At 41.5% G+C, this 23,832-nt stretch overlaps 1 protein-coding gene across 1 annotated transcript; it reads left to right on the plus strand.

The window, feature by feature from the left end:
• Window positions 1–936: 936 nt before the first annotated feature.
• meis2b (Meis homeobox 2b) lies at window positions 937–23,446 on the plus strand (the record flags this gene model as incomplete). The annotated part of the gene is made up of 11 exons (XM_080047834.1): window positions 937–989; window positions 1,622–1,763; window positions 2,015–2,065; window positions 2,269–2,319; window positions 2,434–2,580; window positions 8,106–8,220; window positions 14,385–14,524; window positions 20,211–20,287; window positions 21,200–21,258; window positions 21,805–21,894; window positions 23,388–23,446. 11 exons carry the CDS (start codon window positions 937–939, stop codon window positions 23,444–23,446), a joined length of 984 nt encoding a protein of 327 aa, XP_079903960.1.
• Window positions 23,447–23,832: the final 386 nt, after the last annotated feature.

Raw genomic sequence — 23,832 nt, forward strand, 5'->3', positions numbered from 1 at the left:
GGGCTGCTCCTCCGCGTTCCGTCAGATCACAGAGCGCTCTTAAAAACGCGGACAGTGAGCGTGTGAGCGCGCAGATACATGGACATGAGGACACACTGAGAACACGAGAGCCAGCGCATTCCTATGAAAGGGACCACTCACATCATCAAACACTCACATCTGATACATTGTCACTCAGTCTCTCTCGTTGGATAAGCACAGGGAAAAGCAGTTTGCTGGCCGCCAGTGCGCGTTTTTGGTGCGTGAGGACAGAAGCTGTTTTTGGAACACTTTGCATTGATTTCAGTCCCAGGACAGGATTGTAATTTTTTTCTCCCCTTCGGATTTAAGAGTAATCTATTGAACTACACATCAACACCAAACTTCTCTTAACGCGTCTGGAAACTGCGGACGGAGATGGCGCAAAGGGTACGTCTAAATGAGAGATTATTTTAGAATGTTCGTTCTTTAAATGGTTTGGACAAGATTTTTCGTTTTCCACAGAAATGACTTGATATCCTCAAACCTGAGTTAAGTTAATTGAAGGTAAATACACGCAGGAAATATAATGAAGGTGTTTTTTTTATTTTTTAAAGAACTTGTTTTTTAGAAGTGTTCCTATAATATCATAAATAATAGGCCTACATGTCTTAAATTAGTTTATTGTTCTAATGCCTATATATTGAATCCAATAAACAAATTAGGAATATACATGTGCCAGCTTTTTTCTCACATAGTTTAGATTGCACGTGTTCATGTCCTCATCTTCAACTTTCCCTCCAGTATGATGAGCTGGCTCACTACGGAGGCGTGATGGACGGCGTGTACGGAGACCCTCACGCGCCCCGGCCGCTGGCCCAGGTTCACCACCTCAGCCACGGCCCGCCGCACGGCCCGCCGCCTCTCCCACCGCAGCACTACGGAGCGCACGCCCCGCACAGCATCATGACCGGCGGCATGGGCAGCGCCGTCAACGACGCGCTCAAGAGGGACAAGGACCAGATCTATGGGTGCGGATCCAGTCATTGCAGCCTGATAATAATAATAATGATAATAATAATAATAATAATAATAATAATAATAATAATAATAATAATAATAATAATAATAATAATAATAATAATAATAATGTCATGAAGAATTATGTGCTTTTTTAATTGATCCATTAGAACCATTAGAAATAGTATTAGGCTAAATGAAACGTCTTTGCCCGAAATATAATTTCCTTTTCAGCTGTTAAGCCAGGATGACATTTCAAATAAATGACGTAAGCCTTAAATAAGTCATATTTTAATGTTGCATAGGCTATATTCTTTTTATGAGATGAAAAGATTCCAGCCACAAGGCGACATTATGTAGGCCTATACCCCAGCAGCAAAGAGGATTGCTTCAAACCTCTGAACAAGTTGTTTGCATTGGAAACATTGTGCAATAATTTCACTGCATCGGCGCCTTTGTTTCGGTGCATTAAAGTGAATGAATAGGCCTAAATATTTATCGTATCCTTTTAATTTAAGTCGCCAGCTTAATGTGAAATGAGATCTGCCGCTGCTTTGATACGATGTAGATAGTGTGCTGGTTCGTGTACGGGGCCTAACAATAGAATCTCACACGGGCCTATGTGTTCGCCTGTCTTTTGCAGTCACCCTTTATTCCCGCTGCTCGCTCTGGTGTTTGAGAAGTGCGAGCTGGCGACCTGCACGCCCCGAGAGCCCGGCGTGGCGGGGGGAGACGTCTGCTCCTCCGACTCCTTCAATGAAGACATAGCCGTGTTCGCCAAACAGGTAGGCGCACACAGCTGGAGCTTAGAACACAGGCATTTTTTGGAAGAAAGGAAAACGCGCCAGATAACAAGCAGGAACATTTCTGCACTTCCCAAAACTTCCCAATTAATTATATGTCATGGCAGCAAATTCAGACAAATGACAATGGATTATAATTGAGTCCGCGTTATGAATGAATTCCCTTTCTTTATTCTAAAGTGAAAAGGTATACACTATCAAACTGACATCGTGTCATTTCTTTCCCTCTTCAGATCCGCGCGGAGAAACCCTTATTTTCCTCCAACCCTGAGATCGATAACTTGGTGAGCGCTCCCTTCTCTTTCTGTCGCTCTCCTCTGATCCTCTGTTTGTCTCCCATTTAATTTCTTGTGATAAAAGAGGATATATAATATTGTTGTTAGAAAGAGCACATTTCTATTAATGCATCCTTAAAAATCCTAACGTGCGCTGTTGTTGGCTGTTGGTTGTTTAAAAAAATATCTGTCTGTTTTGTTTTTTTAATTAGATGATTCAAGCAATTCAAGTCCTACGTTTTCATCTCTTGGAATTAGAGAAGGTAAGTCTTTTCCCCTGTGCTGTCAGTGACGGCAGAGTTGTTTTTCTTTTTTTTTTTATCCTGGTGCTTCGCTAAATCTCGGAGACTCTAAACCAAAGACTGTATTTTTTTCAGGTTCACGAGCTGTGTGATAACTTCTGCCACCGGTACATCAGCTGCCTCAAAGGCAAAATGCCCATTGACCTGGTGATAGAGGATCGTGACGTCTGCAAGTCGGACTTCGACGACCTGTCGGGATCCTCCACTAACATCGCAGATCATGTGAGTCAACCTGCCCGCTCTCCATTCATTAGGACTTTGACCATGTGCGTCCTACGGCAGCAGCAGCCTTCTCCATCCACACACACAGTGCTTCATTTGAACACGTCAGAGGGCAAAACGATTGACAACCACTAGCGTAGGAGCCAGTTACATTTCTGAAATTGTACATTTGAAAATAAATTATTATTTTTATTATTATTCTGAAGAATGATTGTTGTCAAAATCACACTCTGTCAATATCAGTGAATATCTCCTCACAATACCTTTCTGTACATTTCTGTACCTGTGTGTGCGCTGGGATGAAATACATCCAGTGTTAATACACAGGGTATGTTCAAAAGGTATATAATCAAAGGGGCCCACTGTAGCTAGCAACATTCCCGTTCCCAGAGCCTATAGGCTTCTAATGGCATTAGATTTATCAGAGCACACACAGTACGTACAGGTAGCGGATAATGAGGATTCACTGATTTTGACAAAAGGTGATTTTGTCACCAAGCATTCTCTAGTATCGCTGACTGCACCTTTAATCCCCATTGCCTTTTACCATAAGGCATTTAACATGTTAAAGCATTTCATAAAACAGTATGGATGTTTGTTGGGTTTGGTGGCCTGACTAAAGCTGTGCTGCTGCCTCAGAAGAGACACAGGGAAAGCGTTCTGTTGGGAGCAGTGACACTATAAACAGTTGAGATTTGTTGTTTGTATCAGATTTCTTCTGTAAAGGAGGACAGTAACTTTCTTCATCCATTGAATGGCTGCGGTATAATGATGCTGCTCTTCACAGCTGCCAATGTTGTGTTTGCTGTTGGGCCTCGGCCCCTCTCTTGAGGGGGGGGGGGGTCTTTTGTCAGGCGCCCCCCTGCTGTCTGCATTACACAGCCTCTTCCTATTTTTGGCAACTGTGTGTTCATTTGCAAAGAAGCAAATTCAGTTGTTGAGGTGGTTTGTTGTTAAAGTGCAGTGATTGACTGCATCAAAACAACATAATTTTGTATGTGCATGAAACTGGTTGACTCCTTCCTTTACTGATTCAGTTTCATACCCTTTGAATAAGATGGGAGATGTTTAGTTTGACCGTTCATTCATGGATTTCAATGGCGGACCTACACTTAACTCCTCAACTCCTCAACAATTACAACCCATGGGTGACACTGATGGAGTCAAGGATGATTCCTGATATTTGAGATATAGATTTTGAAGTCGATTTTTGAAAGGAATATAAAATATACAGCTAAAAAAAAAATCCTGTTATTTGTATAATTAATGTTAAGGCTTGCCTCCAGTCTCATAAAAATAAAATATACAAATATCCCTTATTTTGATAAGGTGCTTGGCAACTCGTGGGAAAATGCTGAGAGTGTAATATCTTCCATGGCAAGGTTTCAAATAGGAAAACTTGCATATTGTAGAGCTGCACCTACAGTGAAACACATCAGTAATCGACTTCAGTTATGTGGTGATCATGCAATTCATAATATCCCTGATTCTGCATCAAACATGGATTACGCACGCAAGTGTATATGTGTGTGCGTGTGTGTGTGTGTCACCAGGCCACCAGTTGATGTGACAGGAAAGTCTCCTGCTGTAATGCCTTCCTCCTATCGGCTGCTCCATAATGAATGTGCTGCTCTCCTCTGGGTTCAAAGACATGCACACAGCTGTGTAACGTACATGTAACCACGGAGTGTACCAACAGATGTTTAGTATTTACCAGGGCTGAAAACAGTGTTTGTGACTGTATGTAGGTTTGTGTGCTGTTTTGTTGGCGTGGCTGTATGTGAGCAGCGATCTCTACAGAACACAGTGAAGTTTGAACCAAAAGATCGGTTCATCTTTCTTAAATCCAAGTTTAAACATTTAGATTTTCTAGTCTCCATATTTTATTTGCACTCCTTCAGGGAAATATGGCAGTAGGATTTTATTTTATCTCACCAGGTTCCAAAAGGTTCAACGTTTTTTCGAGCGTTCAAAGGAAACTGCATTGTGAACAATTAGACTATCACTGCCTCTCTCTATTGGCATCATAAGGAAACGGGGACATCTCGAGAACATCTCCTTATAATTGAGATGGAATGTTAGATCGACCAATACCTTTTTTCCCTTTGTTTTGGTAAAATCCATTTAGACAATTTCCGCATAAAAACATAATTCAAACAAAAACAAACCCATAAACATCACAATTATCTTAGCGTATTTGTTTGACTTCTTTCCACTGGTTCAGGGAAATCATCCCCTCAGGCGATCCCACTTAACTAAGTATGTCCTGCCTTTATCGGAGAGTAGAAGCTTAAGAGTTGATGGTAGAGAGGTGACATTCAACAAAGATCCTCAGACTAAAAGGAAACACTGACATTACTGTTCATGTCATAGGCATGGACCCAGAGCCGGCCCAAGCTTTCAGGGGGCCCTAAGCCGAATTCGATCAGGGGCCACCTCTCCAATTTTAGTGCTGGCCAAATTATTGCCTTTTGTCGAATGTCATTCACACACCCAGTGTTTTTTGCTATTGCCTCCAATGTCCAGCTGGGTGAAAATAGTAGCCAACCGAGATCCCAACCCTCGTAGGGGGGTCCGGGGGTATGCCCCCCCGGGGGATTTTTTTTACCCTTTTAAAGTGAAATGCATGTATCTGGTAGCCTGGCATTCCCAGACCTGCCACTAGGCGCTGGCAAATTAAATTTGCTGCGCGTGTTGGTCTGGACACGCTCCGTTGAAGCTTTATCAAGAAGACCAGAAATCTGGGCTCACGTTTCAATTGGTTCTATCTAATATGGGCGCGCCAGAGCCCTTTATATGGTGCTCTGGGGAGGACGTAACCGGATGACGACAGTGACGTGCATGCGACGTCGAAGCCGTGATAGTAAACATCAAATATGTTGTGTGAGTTTGAGACTGCTTTGGCCTCGACCCTTAACGATTTGGAAGACGGCACTCAAATCTTTCATTAGCAAGTAAGTGGAATGTTCTATTTTGTCGACCGACAACGGCAAACGTTTAATTTAACAGTTTAACAGCTGTTCGCTAAACGAAAGGGGCTTACGTCGCCTTGTGCATCGCTCTGATTGGTTGTAGTGCTATCCAACTGCGTGCAGTGGCATTTGAAATGCACGAGTAGGAGCCGCCCCTTGAGTTGGAAATTACTAATGATCGTCGCCAGACCCTCTATCGTTCAAGATATCAGGGTCTGGATTTCCAGGCTATGTATCTGGTGCACTTTGAGAGGAAAATTAAGAGGCTAAATCTGAGGAATTTTGTGTGAAAAAATCATTTGGAGACCCTGGGTCTGATTAATTACAAGCTATTGAAGAAAGACACATGGATTTTCCATAAAAATATTAATTTAAAATAAAATATTATGGAGGGTCCTCTGGGTTGGGCTTGGAGCTCATTTTCTATCACGGGACGAGGCTGAAATAGGCTATAGACTATACACAGTGCATGGGCAACTGAGGGCAGCCCCATTTCCAAATGTTTTAAATAAACTCAATACACAATGTATATGGACGTGATCAGTTAACCTCGGATTACCTCCCAGATTTACTGATTCAATTATTAGGCTTAATAACCATCCAGACCAAAGCGTTGTATTTCTTTTTTATGGATGATAACTTACATTTGCATGATGTTGATATCAAACACGCCTCGGGCCGGCTCTGCATGGACCACATCTATCACCCTTAAAATTAACCCCAAAACATTAGGTCCATTTTATAGAAATCACCTTCATATTATCACTTTGACTCATGTAAAGTTGTATGTGGCAACATGGAAGTTAGATGCATATCTTAAAAGTTATACTAGCTTAGCTGTTCCTATGGCTTTCCTAATAACACAGAACCCCTCAGCTTTCATCCAGCCAATCCCTGATAAACGTAAAGTTAACGGAAACCACGTGGAGTCTTGTGTGACTGTAGCACAACAGGCCGGTGAATGATGCTGTGATAATAGCCTGTTTGACCCCAGTGTTCTTAACAAACATCCTTTCATCCACACTATTTTCCATGTATGTTGTTGGAAAACATAAAGCTTGTGTACATATAGATAGGTTTCTTTACCTTATGCTTGCTGCCAGTGGTCATTTGTTGTAGTCTTTACCGTGAGTCATCAGTGTGAGGCAAAGAGTTTCTGTATGAGGTTAAACATAGGCATGAATAATGACTATGTTTACATGCACAGCATATTCTGATTAAGGTCCATACTCCGGTTAAGACAATGTTTCAAATAAGGTGTTAACATGTTCCACAGCTACGGGGATATTCCTGTTACCATGTCAATCAGCATATTCAGAATATTCTGTCTTTTCAAATGTTCTGGTAGAAGCGTCATGATGACAAGACATCAGCACATTTCTTCCAGTAACAATTCCCGTCCCATCCAAGGAAAATGAACATTCTTTATGTCATTTCCATTGCCTTGCATTGTTTTGTCACCGCTTATTTAAAGGAGCCTTGTTTCATGTTTACACAGTCTAGTTTAACACCAGGGCATGGGTTCGCAAACTGCGGCAAATGCAGAAAAATGCAGCGAAAACTCCGGTCCGAATATTTATTCTGATTAAGGTATATACAGTACATGCCACCATAATGTGACTAAGATCAAAATACTCCAGCTGTCTTAATCTGATTATGGTTTACTCTGAATATGAATGAGCTTATTCTGATTAAGGTGAGCAGGAACTGCCGTTTACATGGTGATGTCTTAGTCGGAATATGATCTTAACCGGGTTAATATCAGAGTATTGCTGTGCATGTAAACGTAGTCAATAATAGGTAGAATTCACCAATTTCTTCATCCTTGTATTTGGATCTAATAGACATGCCAAATCCTAGCTGTATACACTAACACTCAGTCCTGTTAATTGGGTTTTAACAGATGGGCTGTTGGGGAATATAAGACCTTCATTAGCTTGATAAATGTGGCAACACATGGCGGGCTCTTTGAGTAGCTGTGTGTACCGAGGAGTTGTAATTATTGTGTATCTGGATAAGAAAAGAGGGGGCCATCGTTGAGAGGCCTCGTTCACACTGCGCCATTGTCCCCGCGCTTCTTGTTGTCATCTGCCAAGCTCTTCATCTGATCACCATCCGGCAAACAGCTGACGCAGAGTGGCTGAAGAGGCAGATCTGCTGTTTGGTTTGGGGCTTAAGTCTGTCTGAGTGGCAGGGGCCGAACCAGCCCTATAAATACAGGGTTTCTACCCAGCTCTGCTCACAGACACAGCCAGGACACAGTCAGGTCTACATGCTTGCAGAGGTTTACTAGACTCCTATACACTTTCTACAAACAATATTTGAATCTATTTCTCGGACAGAATGGTAAGGTTGTTCTTGCTTCACTCTGTCTTGCTGCCTATAATGCTAATCATGCCACTCTTGTTGTCTTTGTGTGGTTGGTGGGAAACTGCATAATGGACCTGATAATGGACCTGCTGGACCTTCCTCATCTGTTTTTCCTCTTTTTCTTCTGCCCTCTTCCCTTATCTCCTGTCCCCTGGTGTGTGGACCTCTGGCTGACCCCCTCAGAACCCAGTGTCCTGGAGAGACATGGACGACGCCCACTCTACTCCCTCTGTGGGCACCCCGGGACCGTCCAGCGGGGGACACGTCTCCCAGAGTGGAGACAACAACAGTGAACTGGGTAAGAAAGCGCCCGCACACACACACACACACACACACACACACACACACACACACACACACACACACACACACACACACACACACACACACACACACACACACACACACACACACACACACACACACACACAGCCTCACAGCTCTGACTTTACTGTGACCTCTCTGAGCCACTGCTGCCTGCTGACCTGGGGGGAGCCTTTTAACAAAGTTCATGCACTTAGTTCATCTTATCACTGTATCTTAATTGCATTCATAAAAAAACAGATTATCTAAGTTCAATGAGGACCGCTGTTGTAGGTAGTAATCCTAACTTTAACTCTAACGTGCCTGTCTCCTGTCTAAGTTAAGTGGAAATGACTAGTGTTTATTTCATTTAACTATATGAAATACACTGTAAGACGTTTTTAAATAATCTACAGTGTAAATCAATGGGTTGATTACTATAGACGTGGTAGGAAAGTGACAAAGGATTGAGAGATGGACTGTCGCTGGATTTAAGTGCGGGTCGTTTTTTTTTTGTATTTCACACGGTGCTTACTAAATTGGACAATTACAATTATTTTATGTATTTTTAAATTCATTATGTGAGAATTTGGCAACTTGAACATCAATAAAATGAATAAATGATTAAAAGGATGTAATAATCCACTACTAGGATCTACTGCTGGTAATGTAGATCATTTGGATTTTACCTACGGAAAACGTTATTGGTCAGGATGTAACTTAACTTTAACCTAACCATATATGTGTAAAAATCCTGGCTACTGGCTTGCCTAAATGACAAACCAACACATTGTTGGTTTTTGGTCTTTTATGGCATTTGTTGACAGAAAGATCAGTACAATATACAATGTTTATATCCTTTAATAACAATTCATCAGGGGCTATTTGTGCTTGATGCCTTTGCATTTTGAATACAATCAGTTTAGGCTGTGAGGTTTTGGGTCAGTTAGTGTCTGATGAAGTTGATCTGTGCTGTTAACTGTCTGCCTGTGATGAGGTCCAGCCCTGCTCCTTCTTGTGTAGCCCCGGTGTCCCTGCCCTTAATGGGATGTGTGATGTGCTAATTGGAGGCTATAAGGCTTTTATGGCTTGTTTTTGTTTTTCTCCCCTTCGGGCGCAGTAAAAATAGAATGGACTTTAAAGAAACTTTCCACCCTCTGCCCATCAGGCATCAAGCAGCAGAACAATAGGAGGATGCACCGCAAGACAAGAGAAATTCACAAGCATTTCGGAGGCAATCACAAACAGATCAAGACTTTGATTTTTACAACCGTTGCTTTGGTAAAACTGATCTCAACTACCCCTTAGATACACCAAGAGTGTGACATGTTTGTTTAAGTCAATCTGAATCCACCCATTCAGTATACAGAAGTTGTGTGTTTGTCGACTGAGAAAAAGGCCACTGTATGAATAGCTTCTTTCCTTCAGGCTTTTTTTAAAGAAACAGCAGTGGGGGGAAAACCCAAGGTCCGTGGCCTTTTGACCTGGGAGAGAATGCATATCGGATGGGGGTGCAGTATGCCCCCCGTAGGGATGTAAGGACAGGCCACTTTATGTATGAGGAACAAAGGGAAAAGAAGAGGCAGAATGATCAGAGCTAGTGGGTTGCTAGTGCAGGATCAGCTGCATGCTACCTGCTGCTTCTCCCTGGGCCTCCTAGCAGCGTTTCCACTCTATTCTCATGCTACAGAACATTCACACACACACACACACACACACACACACACACACACACACACACACACACACACACACACACACACACACACACACACACTCACACACACACACACACAACCTGCAAGGGTGGAAAGGGCAGTCCGAGGCATGTTATGCTAATCTTATTTGGAGCAGGTAGATGGCCCTCCATAGTCAGCATTATGTTTTTTCATAGAGATATAATCACATACTCATGTCACCTTTTCCATAAGGTACAGTAAGGTTTGCATTAATATTGGGGAAGCCATCATTTCATCTCATAATCTCACGTTTCCTTATTTTGTTCCTCTGCCCAGTATCACCTCCAACTCCAAAAGGTTTACTCCCTCCTCAATGGCAATATTTCTATTGATCGCAAAGTTCAACTTATTGTAGTGATTAATCATAAAAAATATAGTGCTAAATGTGAAAATATCAGTATCAACTCCCTTTCTAGCGACAGTCTTGTCTTTTTAATATTTAACCAATATTTAAGTCTTAACCATAAGTTTTGAGCTGGCAAAAAACATAAACACACATGAACCAGAATAACCAATTAGGAAAATGTAAGCAATACATGTTAAAGGACACATTACTTCCCAAAACTTAGAGAAACAGTTAATGACAAATGAATGTAATTGAATTATTTTGATTAATACAATCTCATCATAACTTGATGATGAAAGGATTATCACAGCTTTAAAGCTTTTCAGCATTCAATTTTTACATATTTGAAAAAAGAAATTGGAATATCTTAAGCCTTTGCTATCAATAAATGTGTTCATTATGGTTATTCATTTATATACATTTATCCCAAACCTAAGGGACTCAAAGGATAGTGAGAAGTAATATTGTGGACAGGAGTTGAACTTAAACATAGCTCAAACTAAATTCACAGTTTGAAAAAAAAAATACAACTATTCCTTTATCATAATGATAATAGCAGTTTCAACTTTAATGACAGTCCAACAGGAGACAAGGAGTGACTGCACTGTCCTCACTGTATTGTGGTGTCATTAGTTATGCCACCATGATCTGACCAAAACCTTTTTTATAATTGACTCTCATTTGGGAATGCTTAAGTTGTGGGCAATGTGACTTCCCCGCCACTGGCTAACCACTGGTTTGCTGATCCGCCCACTGTGTGTGGCTGGTGGTTTTTGGCTCAGGGTGTCCTGCTCCTTGTAAGCTGTGTGATATGCAGAGAGGGCCCGTCTTTGATAGCTCAACCCCCAGGGTGACTGCTGCCTGCCGACCACAGCTAAAGGGGGGCTGAGTCTCCCAGGAATGTTTGGAAGGGTCCGGGGGGAGGAGGACGAGGAGGGGAGAGGCTTCGAATGTCCATCACAAAGACACAAATCAAACAATAGGCAGTGGGAGTGACTGAGAAAAGATCTGGAACACAATCGTGTTGAGACATGGAATGTGGGGAACAGGATGTGTCGCATCTTTTTGCCACATCTGGAGCCTGGAGTCAGGAGGAAGGAATGTGTCCATGTGAAGGTATACCGGCATTCCAATTACATCACCGTCACTGTCCCTTTAACATCTGTCATGATGATGAGAGAAAGGGTTGGGGCAAATAACCAAATCCTATGTACTGATAATTGTGCATATTCTGGTGTCAATTCACCTGGATTTAAAAATAAAATTTCCTAACGAATCTCCTAATCCAGCATCTACGCATGCAGACAGGTCTGGGTTTGAGATCAACACAATTACAATGGTGACCAACTGCATTTTACTTTTTGCCGCTACCACAAAATGAGATTTGAAAAAGGATGCAAATAACTTGGATTTTAATTTTAATTTTATTCGCATCTCCCCGTCAACAACTTGTAATGGTCACGTTCATATTGTCACACAGAGGATTCCCCAGGCCTTGGCCACCTTCCAGACTAGTCCATTTAGAGCTGTGTGTCATGTCTCATAAGGGGAGGGGCTGTTACAGATGATGGATCAGGCCCCGCTGAGCTCATTAGAAAGCTTGCGCTGGATTTGCATCTATGATGCAGCTGAGAAAATGCTACAATCAGTTCTGCTAGCTGCTCCACACTTATGGACTCCTCATCCGATGATTTCTCCAAACCCCCTGAGCTACAGCGACTGTAGAGGAGTGGAAATAAGTGGAAATATCAAACTAATAAAAAAATACACAATTTCAAATGACAAGAATATCTGAAATGTCAAAGAGACTCTGTGGGCCTTTACACTTGATGCATAGCAGTTCATTTGAATACAATAGGTAAATGCATTTTGACAAACATTGGCTTTAGGATAGGTGCCTTACTTGGGCCGGGTTTCCAAAGTTCTACTGCTAAACCCTCCTGCCTAATATATTAAAGCTGTCTGAGCTTGTTCTTCCACAAATCAATGCTTTCCTTAGTTAGACAGAGATGTCTGCAGTGTTAACTTCACTATATCTCAATGGCTTCTGAATCTATTGAACGTAGTGAGGAACAACTGGGGCTGTGTTGGAATGGCCTCAACTCTCTACAGAAACAAGCATCTCTCGGGCTGAGTCGAGGAGAGCAGCAGAGGTATAGATGGGGAGAGTGGCTTCTCTTCTTCATGTCTTCGGGGTGCTGTTTTTTTGTGTATGTTTTTCTTCTTAGCCCTGGGGCTATGTTCCAGCCATCCCCGCGGTAATGCTCCCTGCGGGGTCACGCGTGCAGACACTGGCAGGCAGGGCGGAGCAGGGGGGGGGGGGTGTAGCGTAGCACCATCACACACTGCTTTAGACTGGCCCAGTTGCCGGGGAACAGTCAGAAGCGATTAGTGTAGTAGAGGATCTGCCCCGCGGCTCTCCCTCTCTCTGCAGCAGAAGAAAGAGGGATGAGGAGCAGGACCAGGGGCGGGGGGGGGGACAACAGCACATCTTCTAGAGATATAATTAGGCAAAGCCACTCTGGTGTCTTCTCTTCTTTCTTTTCTTTTTCAACTTTTTGTGATGTTTTTTCTTGCCACTGTATCAACTTGATGAACATACTGAAAGCATCAATTCTTAAGTCATCGTTAGGCCACTGTTTATATCCCAGGTCGCTCTAGAGGCTACACTCTGATGATAAGACTTCATTCATTCAACCTGACATTGTTTTTATCTTAGCTCATTTCTTAATGGGAGCTGAAGATGTGTTATTTGGTGTAGTCTTGTCCTAACCCATGAGTAGAGGTTGAGGTACGGTAGCAGTTGGCAGAAGCTTTTCATGTGTTTGATGATATGTTGATTTAATGGTTGTTGACTGTGTAAGCTTCTATGCTTTGTTGGCATTTGTATGTGCCTTGATAATAGGCAGCTAGTTAGCTATGTAGGAAGATGAGATCTCCATTCTTAATCTTGTCTGGCCAATTAACTCTGATTAGGAGACAACGAGAGTTAAAAGAAGTTAAAGTAAATTGTAAATGAAAATGCCAACCTTTGCCCAGGCTGAAGTGACTGTAGGAGGGTGGAGGAGCAAAGGACAGGGGCAGTGTGATAGCTGGACACCATCAGTCAAAACTCCCACAACCCCCAGAGCCCCAGACCCATAGCACACTTCCTTTTTAATGTCAATATTCATTAGCTGAAATATTTATGCATGAGTATGGCTCAAATAGGCGCGTTTGATTGATGCATCTCTAAAAACAAAAAGACATGCTAGGGCAAATCTTAAGAAAAGTAGGGTTCCTGTCCCGCCTGGGGGGAGGAGTCTCTCAGATGCATTATTCACATGCCCTGCAGGCAGGCTTTCAAGGCTTCTCTGCCCCGAGGGCAAGAAAAATAACCACCACTGTTAAAAGTAAATCATCTCGGCTGATGCACAATTAATGGCAGAGGGGAGAGGGAGTGCAGTGCTCCTTGCGTTGTGAGATGGAGTGTTAGCTAGCAGGGGCGGAAACCTCAGCTTAAAGGAAGCCTCCTGCCTCCACGCACAGCAGCTTCCTACAGAAATCAAACAAGGGCACTGCTAATGGCAGGATCCACAGCCTGGCATGGCAGACAAACGCTGTCAGTACAGAGGGGTTTGAAAAGGGGCCACACCCGCCTCATTCTGTCTCCATAACCCCAAATGAAGTCCTTCTTCCAACTTCAAACAGCACTAAATTTGATGTTATTGAGTTTATATTTCATTCACAGGATAGACTGTTGTTTTTGTTTTTCCCCTCCTTCTACTTGTAGGGAAATCATTAGTCTTATTTCAGAGGTCACATATAAATAACAGTGCATATAGCACTGAGTCAGACTGCACTTTGAACGTTCATTATTTCATGTCAGGGCGCACAGCTCCCGCAGTCATTACCTCATGTCAAACGCGTGGCTCACATTGGATTAATAGCCCTTGGTTTTTATTGAGCTCCCACACTGCAAACTGCTCTTGGTTATCCAGTGGCCGGGGAGTAAAGCAGAGGTGAGAGGAATGTTTGAACATGTCTGTATTAAAGCCTTGTCCTAATGGAACTCCTGTTGTGTGTGTGATGCAGGAGACGGTCTGGACAACAGCCTGGCATCACCGGGCACGGGGGACGAGGACGACCAGGACAAGAAGAGGCAGAAGAAACGAGGCATCTTCCCCAAAGTGGCCACAAACATAATGAGAGCATGGCTCTTCCAGCACCTCACGGTGAGAACATTTACCTCGGGCTCCTCTTCTATTGCTCATGTATAGAAGCAACATCCAGCTGTGGCTTTTTATAGATTTCAAACACGCAACACTTTTTCTTCTCCACTACAACAGCAATCCTACATTGATTTCACTGAATGCTAGAAGGAGTGTTGTAACACCCCATCCCACTCCATCAGGCAACGGTTTGTTTGGAATGATGCCTCTTCACCCTAGGAATGAGCCCAGGCTAGATTTCCCAAAGGCATCTTGAAACCCAGTTCATCTTTGTTCTATTGTACGACTACGGAGCAAATGTGTCCTTGCGTCTAATGGTCGTCTTTTTAAAATACCATTCCAGGGTCTGTACAGAAATCAACATCAGAAGCCTTCTGTTCAGAAGCACTGTTTCAGTACTCTGTGGGAGGGAGTGAGCAAGTCCCCATGATGAGAGCGCTACCTTTTATCTAAGGTCCAAAAGATGGCCCTACAGTAGTTCTGCCTCTTAGATGTGTTGTAACCCCTCCGTTTTTTTTAGATTGTAAAAGGCCCATAGAGGTCCTGTACTCTGAGTAATCCCTTCCTTTCCAAAGCCCACCTTAAGATTTTAGAGAAGAAAAAAGGGGGATAATTGAATTATCCCCTCTCTGTTCCTCATCCTCCTTTCAGACCTAATTTGTTAAGCACAAGTGTTTGCCATGGCAGGATGTGCCTATGAAAAGTGTGCAAGGGGACTTTGGCCTCTGAAAGGCCCTATTGCAACACCCAGGCGATCAAGCATTCATCAGTGGTTGAGGAGTGTGAAAGGAGCGGGATTATGTTTTGTCAGGCATTGCAGCGTGAGGCCCACGGACAGAGGGGGGGCTTGTTCTGTCCACCCGCTAGCCGTAGCCTCCTGCTTTTGTCGTCCATTTGTCCGTTTTGGAAAAAGCATTTAAAGATCCCCTTCTGAGGAAGCTGTAGAGAGAGCAGCTGTGAAAGGTTTGGATTCATTATGTTATTCATTATCAGCCCATTAGCCTGTTGGTTTCCATGCCACCCCCGGTATTCATCCTCAATCAAAGGTTGATGCCAGAGTTTGAGGAGCAGAGCCCTGGAGTCCACTGCAGGTCACAAGTGTTGTGTCAGTCGACTGAAATTGAAATGTTTTGTTCAGTTGAGAGATAGAGTTATGTTTGAACGTCACGCTAGTGCATCTACGACACCTTCATTATGTATAAATGCTACAGGATATAAATAAGAAACAAACTAACGCTTTGCACTAAACAAAGATTAACATGCCAATGATTTGGTTACTGCACATTTTGCATCAAAAACTTCACCCCCTCATTTCAGGATTGAATATATTCTACAATCAGCAGAATTAGCCATTTCTGCAGTGTCTATTCCAGATTCACTGTCCATAAATCTGTTGAGAACTCATATACCAGAGACAAACGTTGCCTCTTCACAGTAATGAGGGACAGTATATCGATAGCTACAGTGCAGTGTACATTTAGTGGCGTGTGAAACAAATAAAAACAGACAATTGAAATAATACAAAATAATAAATGACTAAATGACTAAAACATGGAAATGGGAATGTAGGCCCTCTCAGCAGTTTTAGAAGGAGCCAGAGCATGAAGTGCTTTAAAAAGCAGTTACATTTCAAAGTCAATTCTAAAAACAGACTGGTGACTGGCTCATATAATCTTATGTATTATTTGTTAAATGCCAAGATGCTGTGTTTTGTATGTGGAGAGATTTAGAAAAAAAGAAAATTGGTCTGACTACTCTAAATTACAATAAATGGTTGACAGTCTTCTAAGCTTCTTGAGAACAGGCCAAGAGAGAAAATACATAACTTTTTTGAATGCTCTTCAATGATTAAAAACAAACACAACTAATATAATAGTAAAACGCTTTTTTTCTGATGTTTCGCCGCCAAATATTACACACAGGTTTTTGACTGCACGTTTGAAATGTGTAAGGAAGGCGTGTTTTTTTAAAGACATTGGAGGACCAAAAATAATTATTTCAGATTTTTTTTTTTCATTAAGCCCAAGAAAAAAGTTTAGATATCAACAATATACTTCTTGTGTTTATCAATTGAAATTATGGAACTCAAATATAATAATAATAATAATAATAATAATAATAATAATAATAATAATAATAATAATAATAATAATAATAATAATAATAATAATAATAATAATAATAATAATAATAATACAAATTTAAACATCTTCTTTTTCCTTTTAAATTATCAACAAACCTGACTGCTTGACAGTACAAAGGGTTGTAAAGTCCTATCAACATGGTTCTTATATCCCTGGAACAATGACACTAGCTAACCACTCATACTGTTTAAATCATCAACAATGAGTGTTGAAAAACGTTCATATTCAGGTTTAGATCATGTCACTGGCCTCATAGGTTGTGGTCAAGTGTGAAATGGAGACTGTAGAGCGAAGGAAATAGGAAAGATTTTTTTCTGAGAGTAATCTGTCAGACCCTGAGATGAGAGCGATGCTCGTAGATGCCACACAAAAAGTGTGTGTGTATTTGTGTGCGCGTGCGTGCGCGCGTTTGTGTGTGGCCATATTTTTACACCTGTTCCCTCTATTGTTATATATTTATTGAAGTGTAAATGTGTTGAATACGAATCAATGTGTGTGTGTGTGTGTGTGTGTGTGTGTGTATGTTTGTGTGTGTGTGAGTGTGTTTGTGTTAATTGATACTATAAGTCACAGACTTTGTGACTTGTGAATCCTTAGTAAAAGAAGTGCATGTGTTTGCATCTGTATGGATTTGTATTTGTTTGCTTAAGTCTAAGCTTGCATGTGTAAGAATGCACGTGATATACAGTCAAGTGCGAAAGTTTGTGAACCCCTTGAGCCTTTTGGAATTTTATTTATTGTAACCATCATTAATTCATTTTTATCAATACCAGTATTTTTTATATGAAATAACAGATGTTTGTTTATCAATTCAACATTTTTCTTTTCCAGAAATCAATTGTTAAAACAGATAAAACAAATTATTTGACGAATGTTGTATGTGCAAAAGTTTGTGAACCCTGAGCTGCATTGCTTAAATGGAGCAGGTAAACACAATCAGATGGGCCAAATTGAGTCATGAAATGGACCAATGTAGTGAGAGATCTTTAGGGAAGAAATTGGGCGGCACTAGATACAACAGAGATAAAACCAGGTCAGTTTAGGCTCACCAAAGTGAACCCATACAGGTCAGACATGCTAAAAGGGGAAACAATCTCAGAGGATCTCAGGAATAGAGTTGTGATGCTGCACATTTGTCTGGGGACAGCTATAATTATTTAAAAAAAAGTTTGAGCTCCATCGGTCCACCGTGAGGCAAATCATCTACAAATGAAGAGCTTTAAGAGTGACTGAACATCTGCCTAGAAGTGGACTTCCTTCAAAAATATCCACAAGCGCCACAAGATAAGTGATTTTTCAGTTAAAAGCCAACCCAAACATTACATCTGGTGATTTGCAGACCTCTCTTGCAGCATCTGGGACAGATGTGCATGGTTCCACAATAAGAAGAAAACTCAGTCAACATGGCTTTCATGGGATGGTTGCTGAAGAAGCCTCTGCTCTCAAAAAAGAACAAAACTGCTTGTCACAACTTTGCCAGAGAGCACCTGGAGATACCTGAAGTCTTATTCTGTGGACAGATTAGTCAAAAATTGAACTGTTTGGTCATAACCAAAACCGCCATGTTTGGGCAAAAACGCAATTCTGCCTACCACCTAGAGAACCTTCTCCCAAGTGAATAATGGTGGTTTCAAATTGTCTGCAAATCTCCAGGTGTAATGTTTGGGTTGGCTTTTACCTGAAAAATCACTTTTCTTGTGGCGCTTGAGGATATTTTTGAAGGAAGTCCACTTCTAGGCAGATGTTAAGTCACTCTTAAAGCTCTCCATTTGTAGATGATTTGCCTCACGGTGGACCGATTGAGCTAAAAATTTTTTTTATGAATTTATAACTGTCCCCAGACAAATGTGTAACATCAAAACTCTATTCCTGAGATCCTCTGAGATTTGTTTCCCTTTTAGCATGTCTGACCTGTATGGGTTCACTTTGGTGAGCCTAAACTGACCTGGTTTTATCTCTGTTTTATCTAGTGCCGCCCAATTTCTTTCCTAAAGATCTCTCATTACATTGGTCTATTTCATCAACCAATTTGGCCAACCTGATTGTGTTTACCTTGCTCGATTTAAGCAATGCAGCTCAGGGTTCACAAACTTTTGCACATACAACATTCGTCAAATAATTTGTTTTATCTGTTTTAACAATTGATTTCTGGAAAATAAAAATGTTGAATTGATAAACAAACATCTGTTATTTCATATAAAAAATACTGGTATTGATAAAAATGAATTAATAATGGTTAAAATAAATAAAATTCCAAAAGGCTCAAGGGGTTCACAAACTTTCGCACTTGACTGTAAATGTGTGTGTGTGTGTGTGTGTGTGTGTGTGTGTGTGTGTGTGTGTGTGTGTGTGTGTGTGTGTGTGTGTGTGTGTGTGTACGGTGTGTGTGTGTACGGTGTGTGTGTGTACGGTGTGTGTGTGTGTGTGTGTGTGTACGGTGTGTGTGTGTGTGTGTGTGTGTGTGTGTGTGTGTGTGTGTGTGTGTGTGTGTGTGTGTGTGTGAGTGAGTGAGTGAGTGAGTGAGTGAGTGAGTGAGTGAGTGAGTGAGTGAGTGAGTGAGTGAGTGAGTGAGTGAGTGAGTGAGTGAGTGTGTGTGTGTGTGTGTGTGTGTGTGTGTGTGTGTGTGTGTGTGTGTGTGTGTGTGTGTGTGTGTACGGTGTGTGTGTGTGTGTGTGTGTGTGTGTGTGTGTGTGTGTGTGTGTGTGTGTGTGTGTGTAAGCCTGAAAGAAGGCAGTTTAAAAATGAAGTGCTTGGAAGCTCATCCTTCACTGATGACCACAGGAGGCGGTTGCTGTCCTGACAGCAGCAGAATGGGGACTGGCCCGCGACCCTGCTCACAGAACATGGGTCACCTCTGTCTACCATCTGCCGCCCTCCTCCCACTGTCTCTCTCTTACTCACTCTCTCTCTCACACACACACACACACACACACACACACACACACACACACACACACACACACACACACACACACACACACACACACACACACACACACACACACACACACACACACACACACACACACACACACACACACACACACACACACACACACATACAGCCAGTGGAGGGACCGGGGCTGGAGAAGTCTTTGGATCAAGCAAGGCGGGTTGGGGTTGGGGTTGGGGTTGGGGGTGACGGGGGGGCCTAGCCTTATCGGGGGTCCCCAGACAAAAGCCACCATTGTGCCTGTTTATATCCCACCCCATGGTTTGTCAAGCAATGTCAAATAATGTCAAATGCTGTCACATAATGGCACACGCTTTTACCCTGAAGTTATCAGGAGGAGGCCAAACCGTGGTCAGTCGCTATTCATTTCCAGAATCAACTTGTGCACTCACTTCCAGACCAGGAAGTATAGTGTGTAGTGTAACAGAATACATTTCCTGTGTGGGAGTTTTGCCTTGAAGTATAACAGTATAATAGGGCATATTATCTCAAAACATGGAGGACCTTAAAGTAATGCATGCTGTTTTTGGCAGATGCCTTGAGATGTATTTCTTTTTGTATATTGATTTCTTAATCTTTTTGTCCCTCACAGCACCCATACCCCTCAGAGGAACAGAAGAAGCAGCTAGCACAAGACACAGGTCTCACCATCCTTCAGGTTAACAACTGGTGAGTCAGTAAAAGAAAGCATAAACGCACATCGTGATTGACATCAAATTGCTGTCATATTAGACGCATGCACAATCTGTGAAATGCATTTAACAATAACATTGACTTGAGTCATGATTTAGTCAAAACCAGAACACACAGATATACACGTTGTTGGATTGAGCATGGTTTATATAATAATCTGATTTCCCCACCTCTAACCCATGGGTACAGACAAGCCCAGGCTCTATCAATACAGATATCAAAGCATGCAGACTCACTGTACTGTCTGTGGAAGCAAAACATTGGCAAAGCGGTTAGCTTCATCACAGCCTGAGGCTACTAGGGCTGAAACCAAATCAATAGATACGTTAAGCTATGTGACTTTCTCCTAATGCATAGGATTATGTCAATAGTAATAAACAAGATTATTAGTCAAATCCTCGGGGACACAGTCACTGGGTTTCAGATTTTTGAGATTATGCATGGAGAATCTTTTTTTCTTAAATAGTTACTAGTTAATAGATTTTTTGAAGAATTGGGGATCTCTGTTTTTAACATACATTTCAGACTACAGAAGTCTGTTTTTTTGTGAAAAAAAAAAGTTTATCTGCTAGCTTTTTTACCAGGGCTTTTTCAAGCCCATTTCTCATGACCTTCCTTCAGTGGATTACACATGAGCAAGTTCATTCACTGAAAAAAGCTGTGGGACACGGTCTAAAGCCTGGAACAAATCAAACCCTCGACCCTTATAGAATTTCATCACATTTATGTACGCCAAAAGTCAAGAATACCGAATGTTGAAGATTGATTGACTTTGGCTACATACTTCATACATAACCTATTAAGAATTAGTTTTTGTGAACATTATCTTTGTTTTTTTCAGAGTTGATGTTCATCAAAGAGCTCACTTGATATTGCTTGTTCTTCCAGGTTTATCAACGCGAGGAGGAGAATAGTCCAACCAATGATCGACCAGTCAAACAGAACAGGTACAGCTGAACAATTCAATTATTCGTAAATGCATTCTGCCTGCGGTGTCTTACAGTACTTTTATCACAGTATGAAAAGTGAGAGAGTTATGGATCAGAAGCGCTGGGGCCAAGACTATTGGAGAAAAGATTGCATGAAGAAGAAGGTGCAGATAGATGATGTGGCTGTGCATGGTTGGATTTGAAGCACACTGATTTTAGAAGTGTTTTCAAGATTCAAGATTCGAAGGCTTTATTTGTCACATGCTCCTGCAGTGAAATGTTGGTGTGGCACAATTTGAAGAAAAAAAAATACAATCGAATAAAATAAGATAGAATGAAATACAATGTAAGTTTTTTCCAGAATATATACACACACAAGAAAAATGTATGTTAAATGTACTGCACGTTTTTACATGCTCAAGTTGTTGAAATGAAGAACATTACAAATAGATAAATATTAAAACTAGATTAACAGGGAGTTGTTCAAGTTGTGTTTTGCAATATGGTCAGGGTGTGTGTCTCCCTCCCTCTGACAGCAGTGTGTGTGTGTGTGTCCTCTCACAGTGAATCAGGGTTCAGCTTACAGTCCAGACGGCCAGCCAATGGGAGGCTTTGTTCTGGATGGGCAGCAGCACATGGGGCTCCGACCTGGAGGTGAGAAATCTCTTTCATTATGTTTATCAAACAATCAAGAACATAATCTCTACAGTCTGATCAAGTACTGCCTGGGTTCTTCATTACAACATTTCCTTCGGGATTAATAAAGTATCTATCTATCTATCTATCTATCTATCTATCTATCTATCTATCTATCTATCTATCTATCTATCTATCTATCTATCTATCTATCTATCTATCTATCTATCTATCTATCTATCTATCTATCTATCTATCTAGTTGGCCTTAGATCTAAAACAAACATTCTCATTAAAAGTGTTCTGGGCTTTTTCAGAGTCATTCAATGTTCACATTGTTCACTGACTGTAGGGTTGTTGGTTCTAGGTTCATTTGCTCAAGATGTAAAGTACTTGTTTATAACACAATGAACCATGAGCACAATATCTGGAACAGTCTTATATTAGACTGTAGAACAATGAGGGGGAGTCAAAATGCCAGGAGAGATAAATAGTATAAAGGTAAAGAGTGTTATCTAGTTGTGTATGTCAGGCAGGTAGCTGAGTCAGACAGTCCAAGTTTATTCATCTTCACTTACAGCTGGGTGGGTAAGCAATTGTAGACTTCCAACGTGTGTTAGATAGATAATTACTTTATTCATCTCAGATGGTGAATTGCTAACAGTTAGTGCCTGGCAACAGCCATGCCCCTGTCATTAGGAGCATGTTGGTGTGATCACTCTGAGGGGACTTAATGTGTTTACGCCCAATGTCTGTGAGCAAAGCTGGAGTACCACTCCGTATCAAAGGTCAAGAAAAAGACAGAAACACTCCCTGCGTTTCAAATCGCATACTCTTTCTTTTTTTCTATTCTACATACTACAGCTGACCATAAAAATGATCTAGTTAGCATGCAGTAGGCACACAATTGGGACATACTTTTACTTATTTATTTCATCATAACGTTGTGCCTTGATCTTGCCTCTTGCTTATCTGTCGCATCCATCCATGTTTTCATGCAGAGGCTCCGTCGATGTAAAGTCACTTCCGGTGCGCACCGAATTGTAGGTCAGAATTGCCCAAATAGCATGATGATTTCAACACTAAAAATCTCGGCCGTATGTAGTAGGCATCCGTGTATTTTTAAGCATACTAAATCTGACCACAAGTATTGGGACATCCGTAATCTTTTTTCTACCATACTAACTAGCAGAAAGTATGGGTATTGGAACATAGAGAGCAACAGGAATTGTACATTAAACCAACAAAGGAAAACCCATCCAAACAAGTTCTTTCATTTCATTCAGAAAGGTTGATTCATTCAGAATGACCTACTGTACACACAGAGTTCCCCAATAGAATAGCCTCTTTGCCTTATTTTCAAAGTTGCGAGAATCTCCATGAGAGAGGTTCAAAGCTTACCCTTCTCATTATGGTCATTTTCTGAGATGAGATAAAAATGTGTGCGCAAAACACACTTCTGCTGGCCAGCAGTTTTCAAGAATAATGTTGTGATGTTGTGTGTTTTTTCAGGGCCGATGGGTGGCATGGGTATGAACATGGGCATGGACGGGCAGTGGCACTACATGTAAACCCACTGAACTGAGGCCAGCAGGGTAAGTAATGCAGTCAACTGTCTCTCTTCATTATAATCTACTCCCCCTTCTCCTCCACTGCTTTCACTCCTATTTCCCCCACTCATACTCAGATGTTTGTCCTGTGATTTTTTAACGCATATACATATTCACAGTGGTATCTTCACAGTATGAATGTTTGTTTGTTTGCGTCTTTATATTTCTCCTGTACAACCGTCTTTAAAGGCCAATATCTCAACACCAAAAATCTAAACTTCTGAAGCAGTGACATCAACTAAACTTTTCATAATCATTCGTCATACTATTCTGAAGGTTATTACAGATTTTTTCCTCATGTTGTCAATGTCGGATGTATGATACATTTTGTTATTAGATTTTTTTTT

The sequence above is a fragment of the Ammodytes marinus genome, assembly GCF_949987685.1.
Source record: "Ammodytes marinus genome assembly, chromosome: 19".
Lineage (NCBI taxonomy): Eukaryota > Metazoa > Chordata > Actinopteri > Uranoscopiformes > Ammodytidae > Ammodytes > Ammodytes marinus.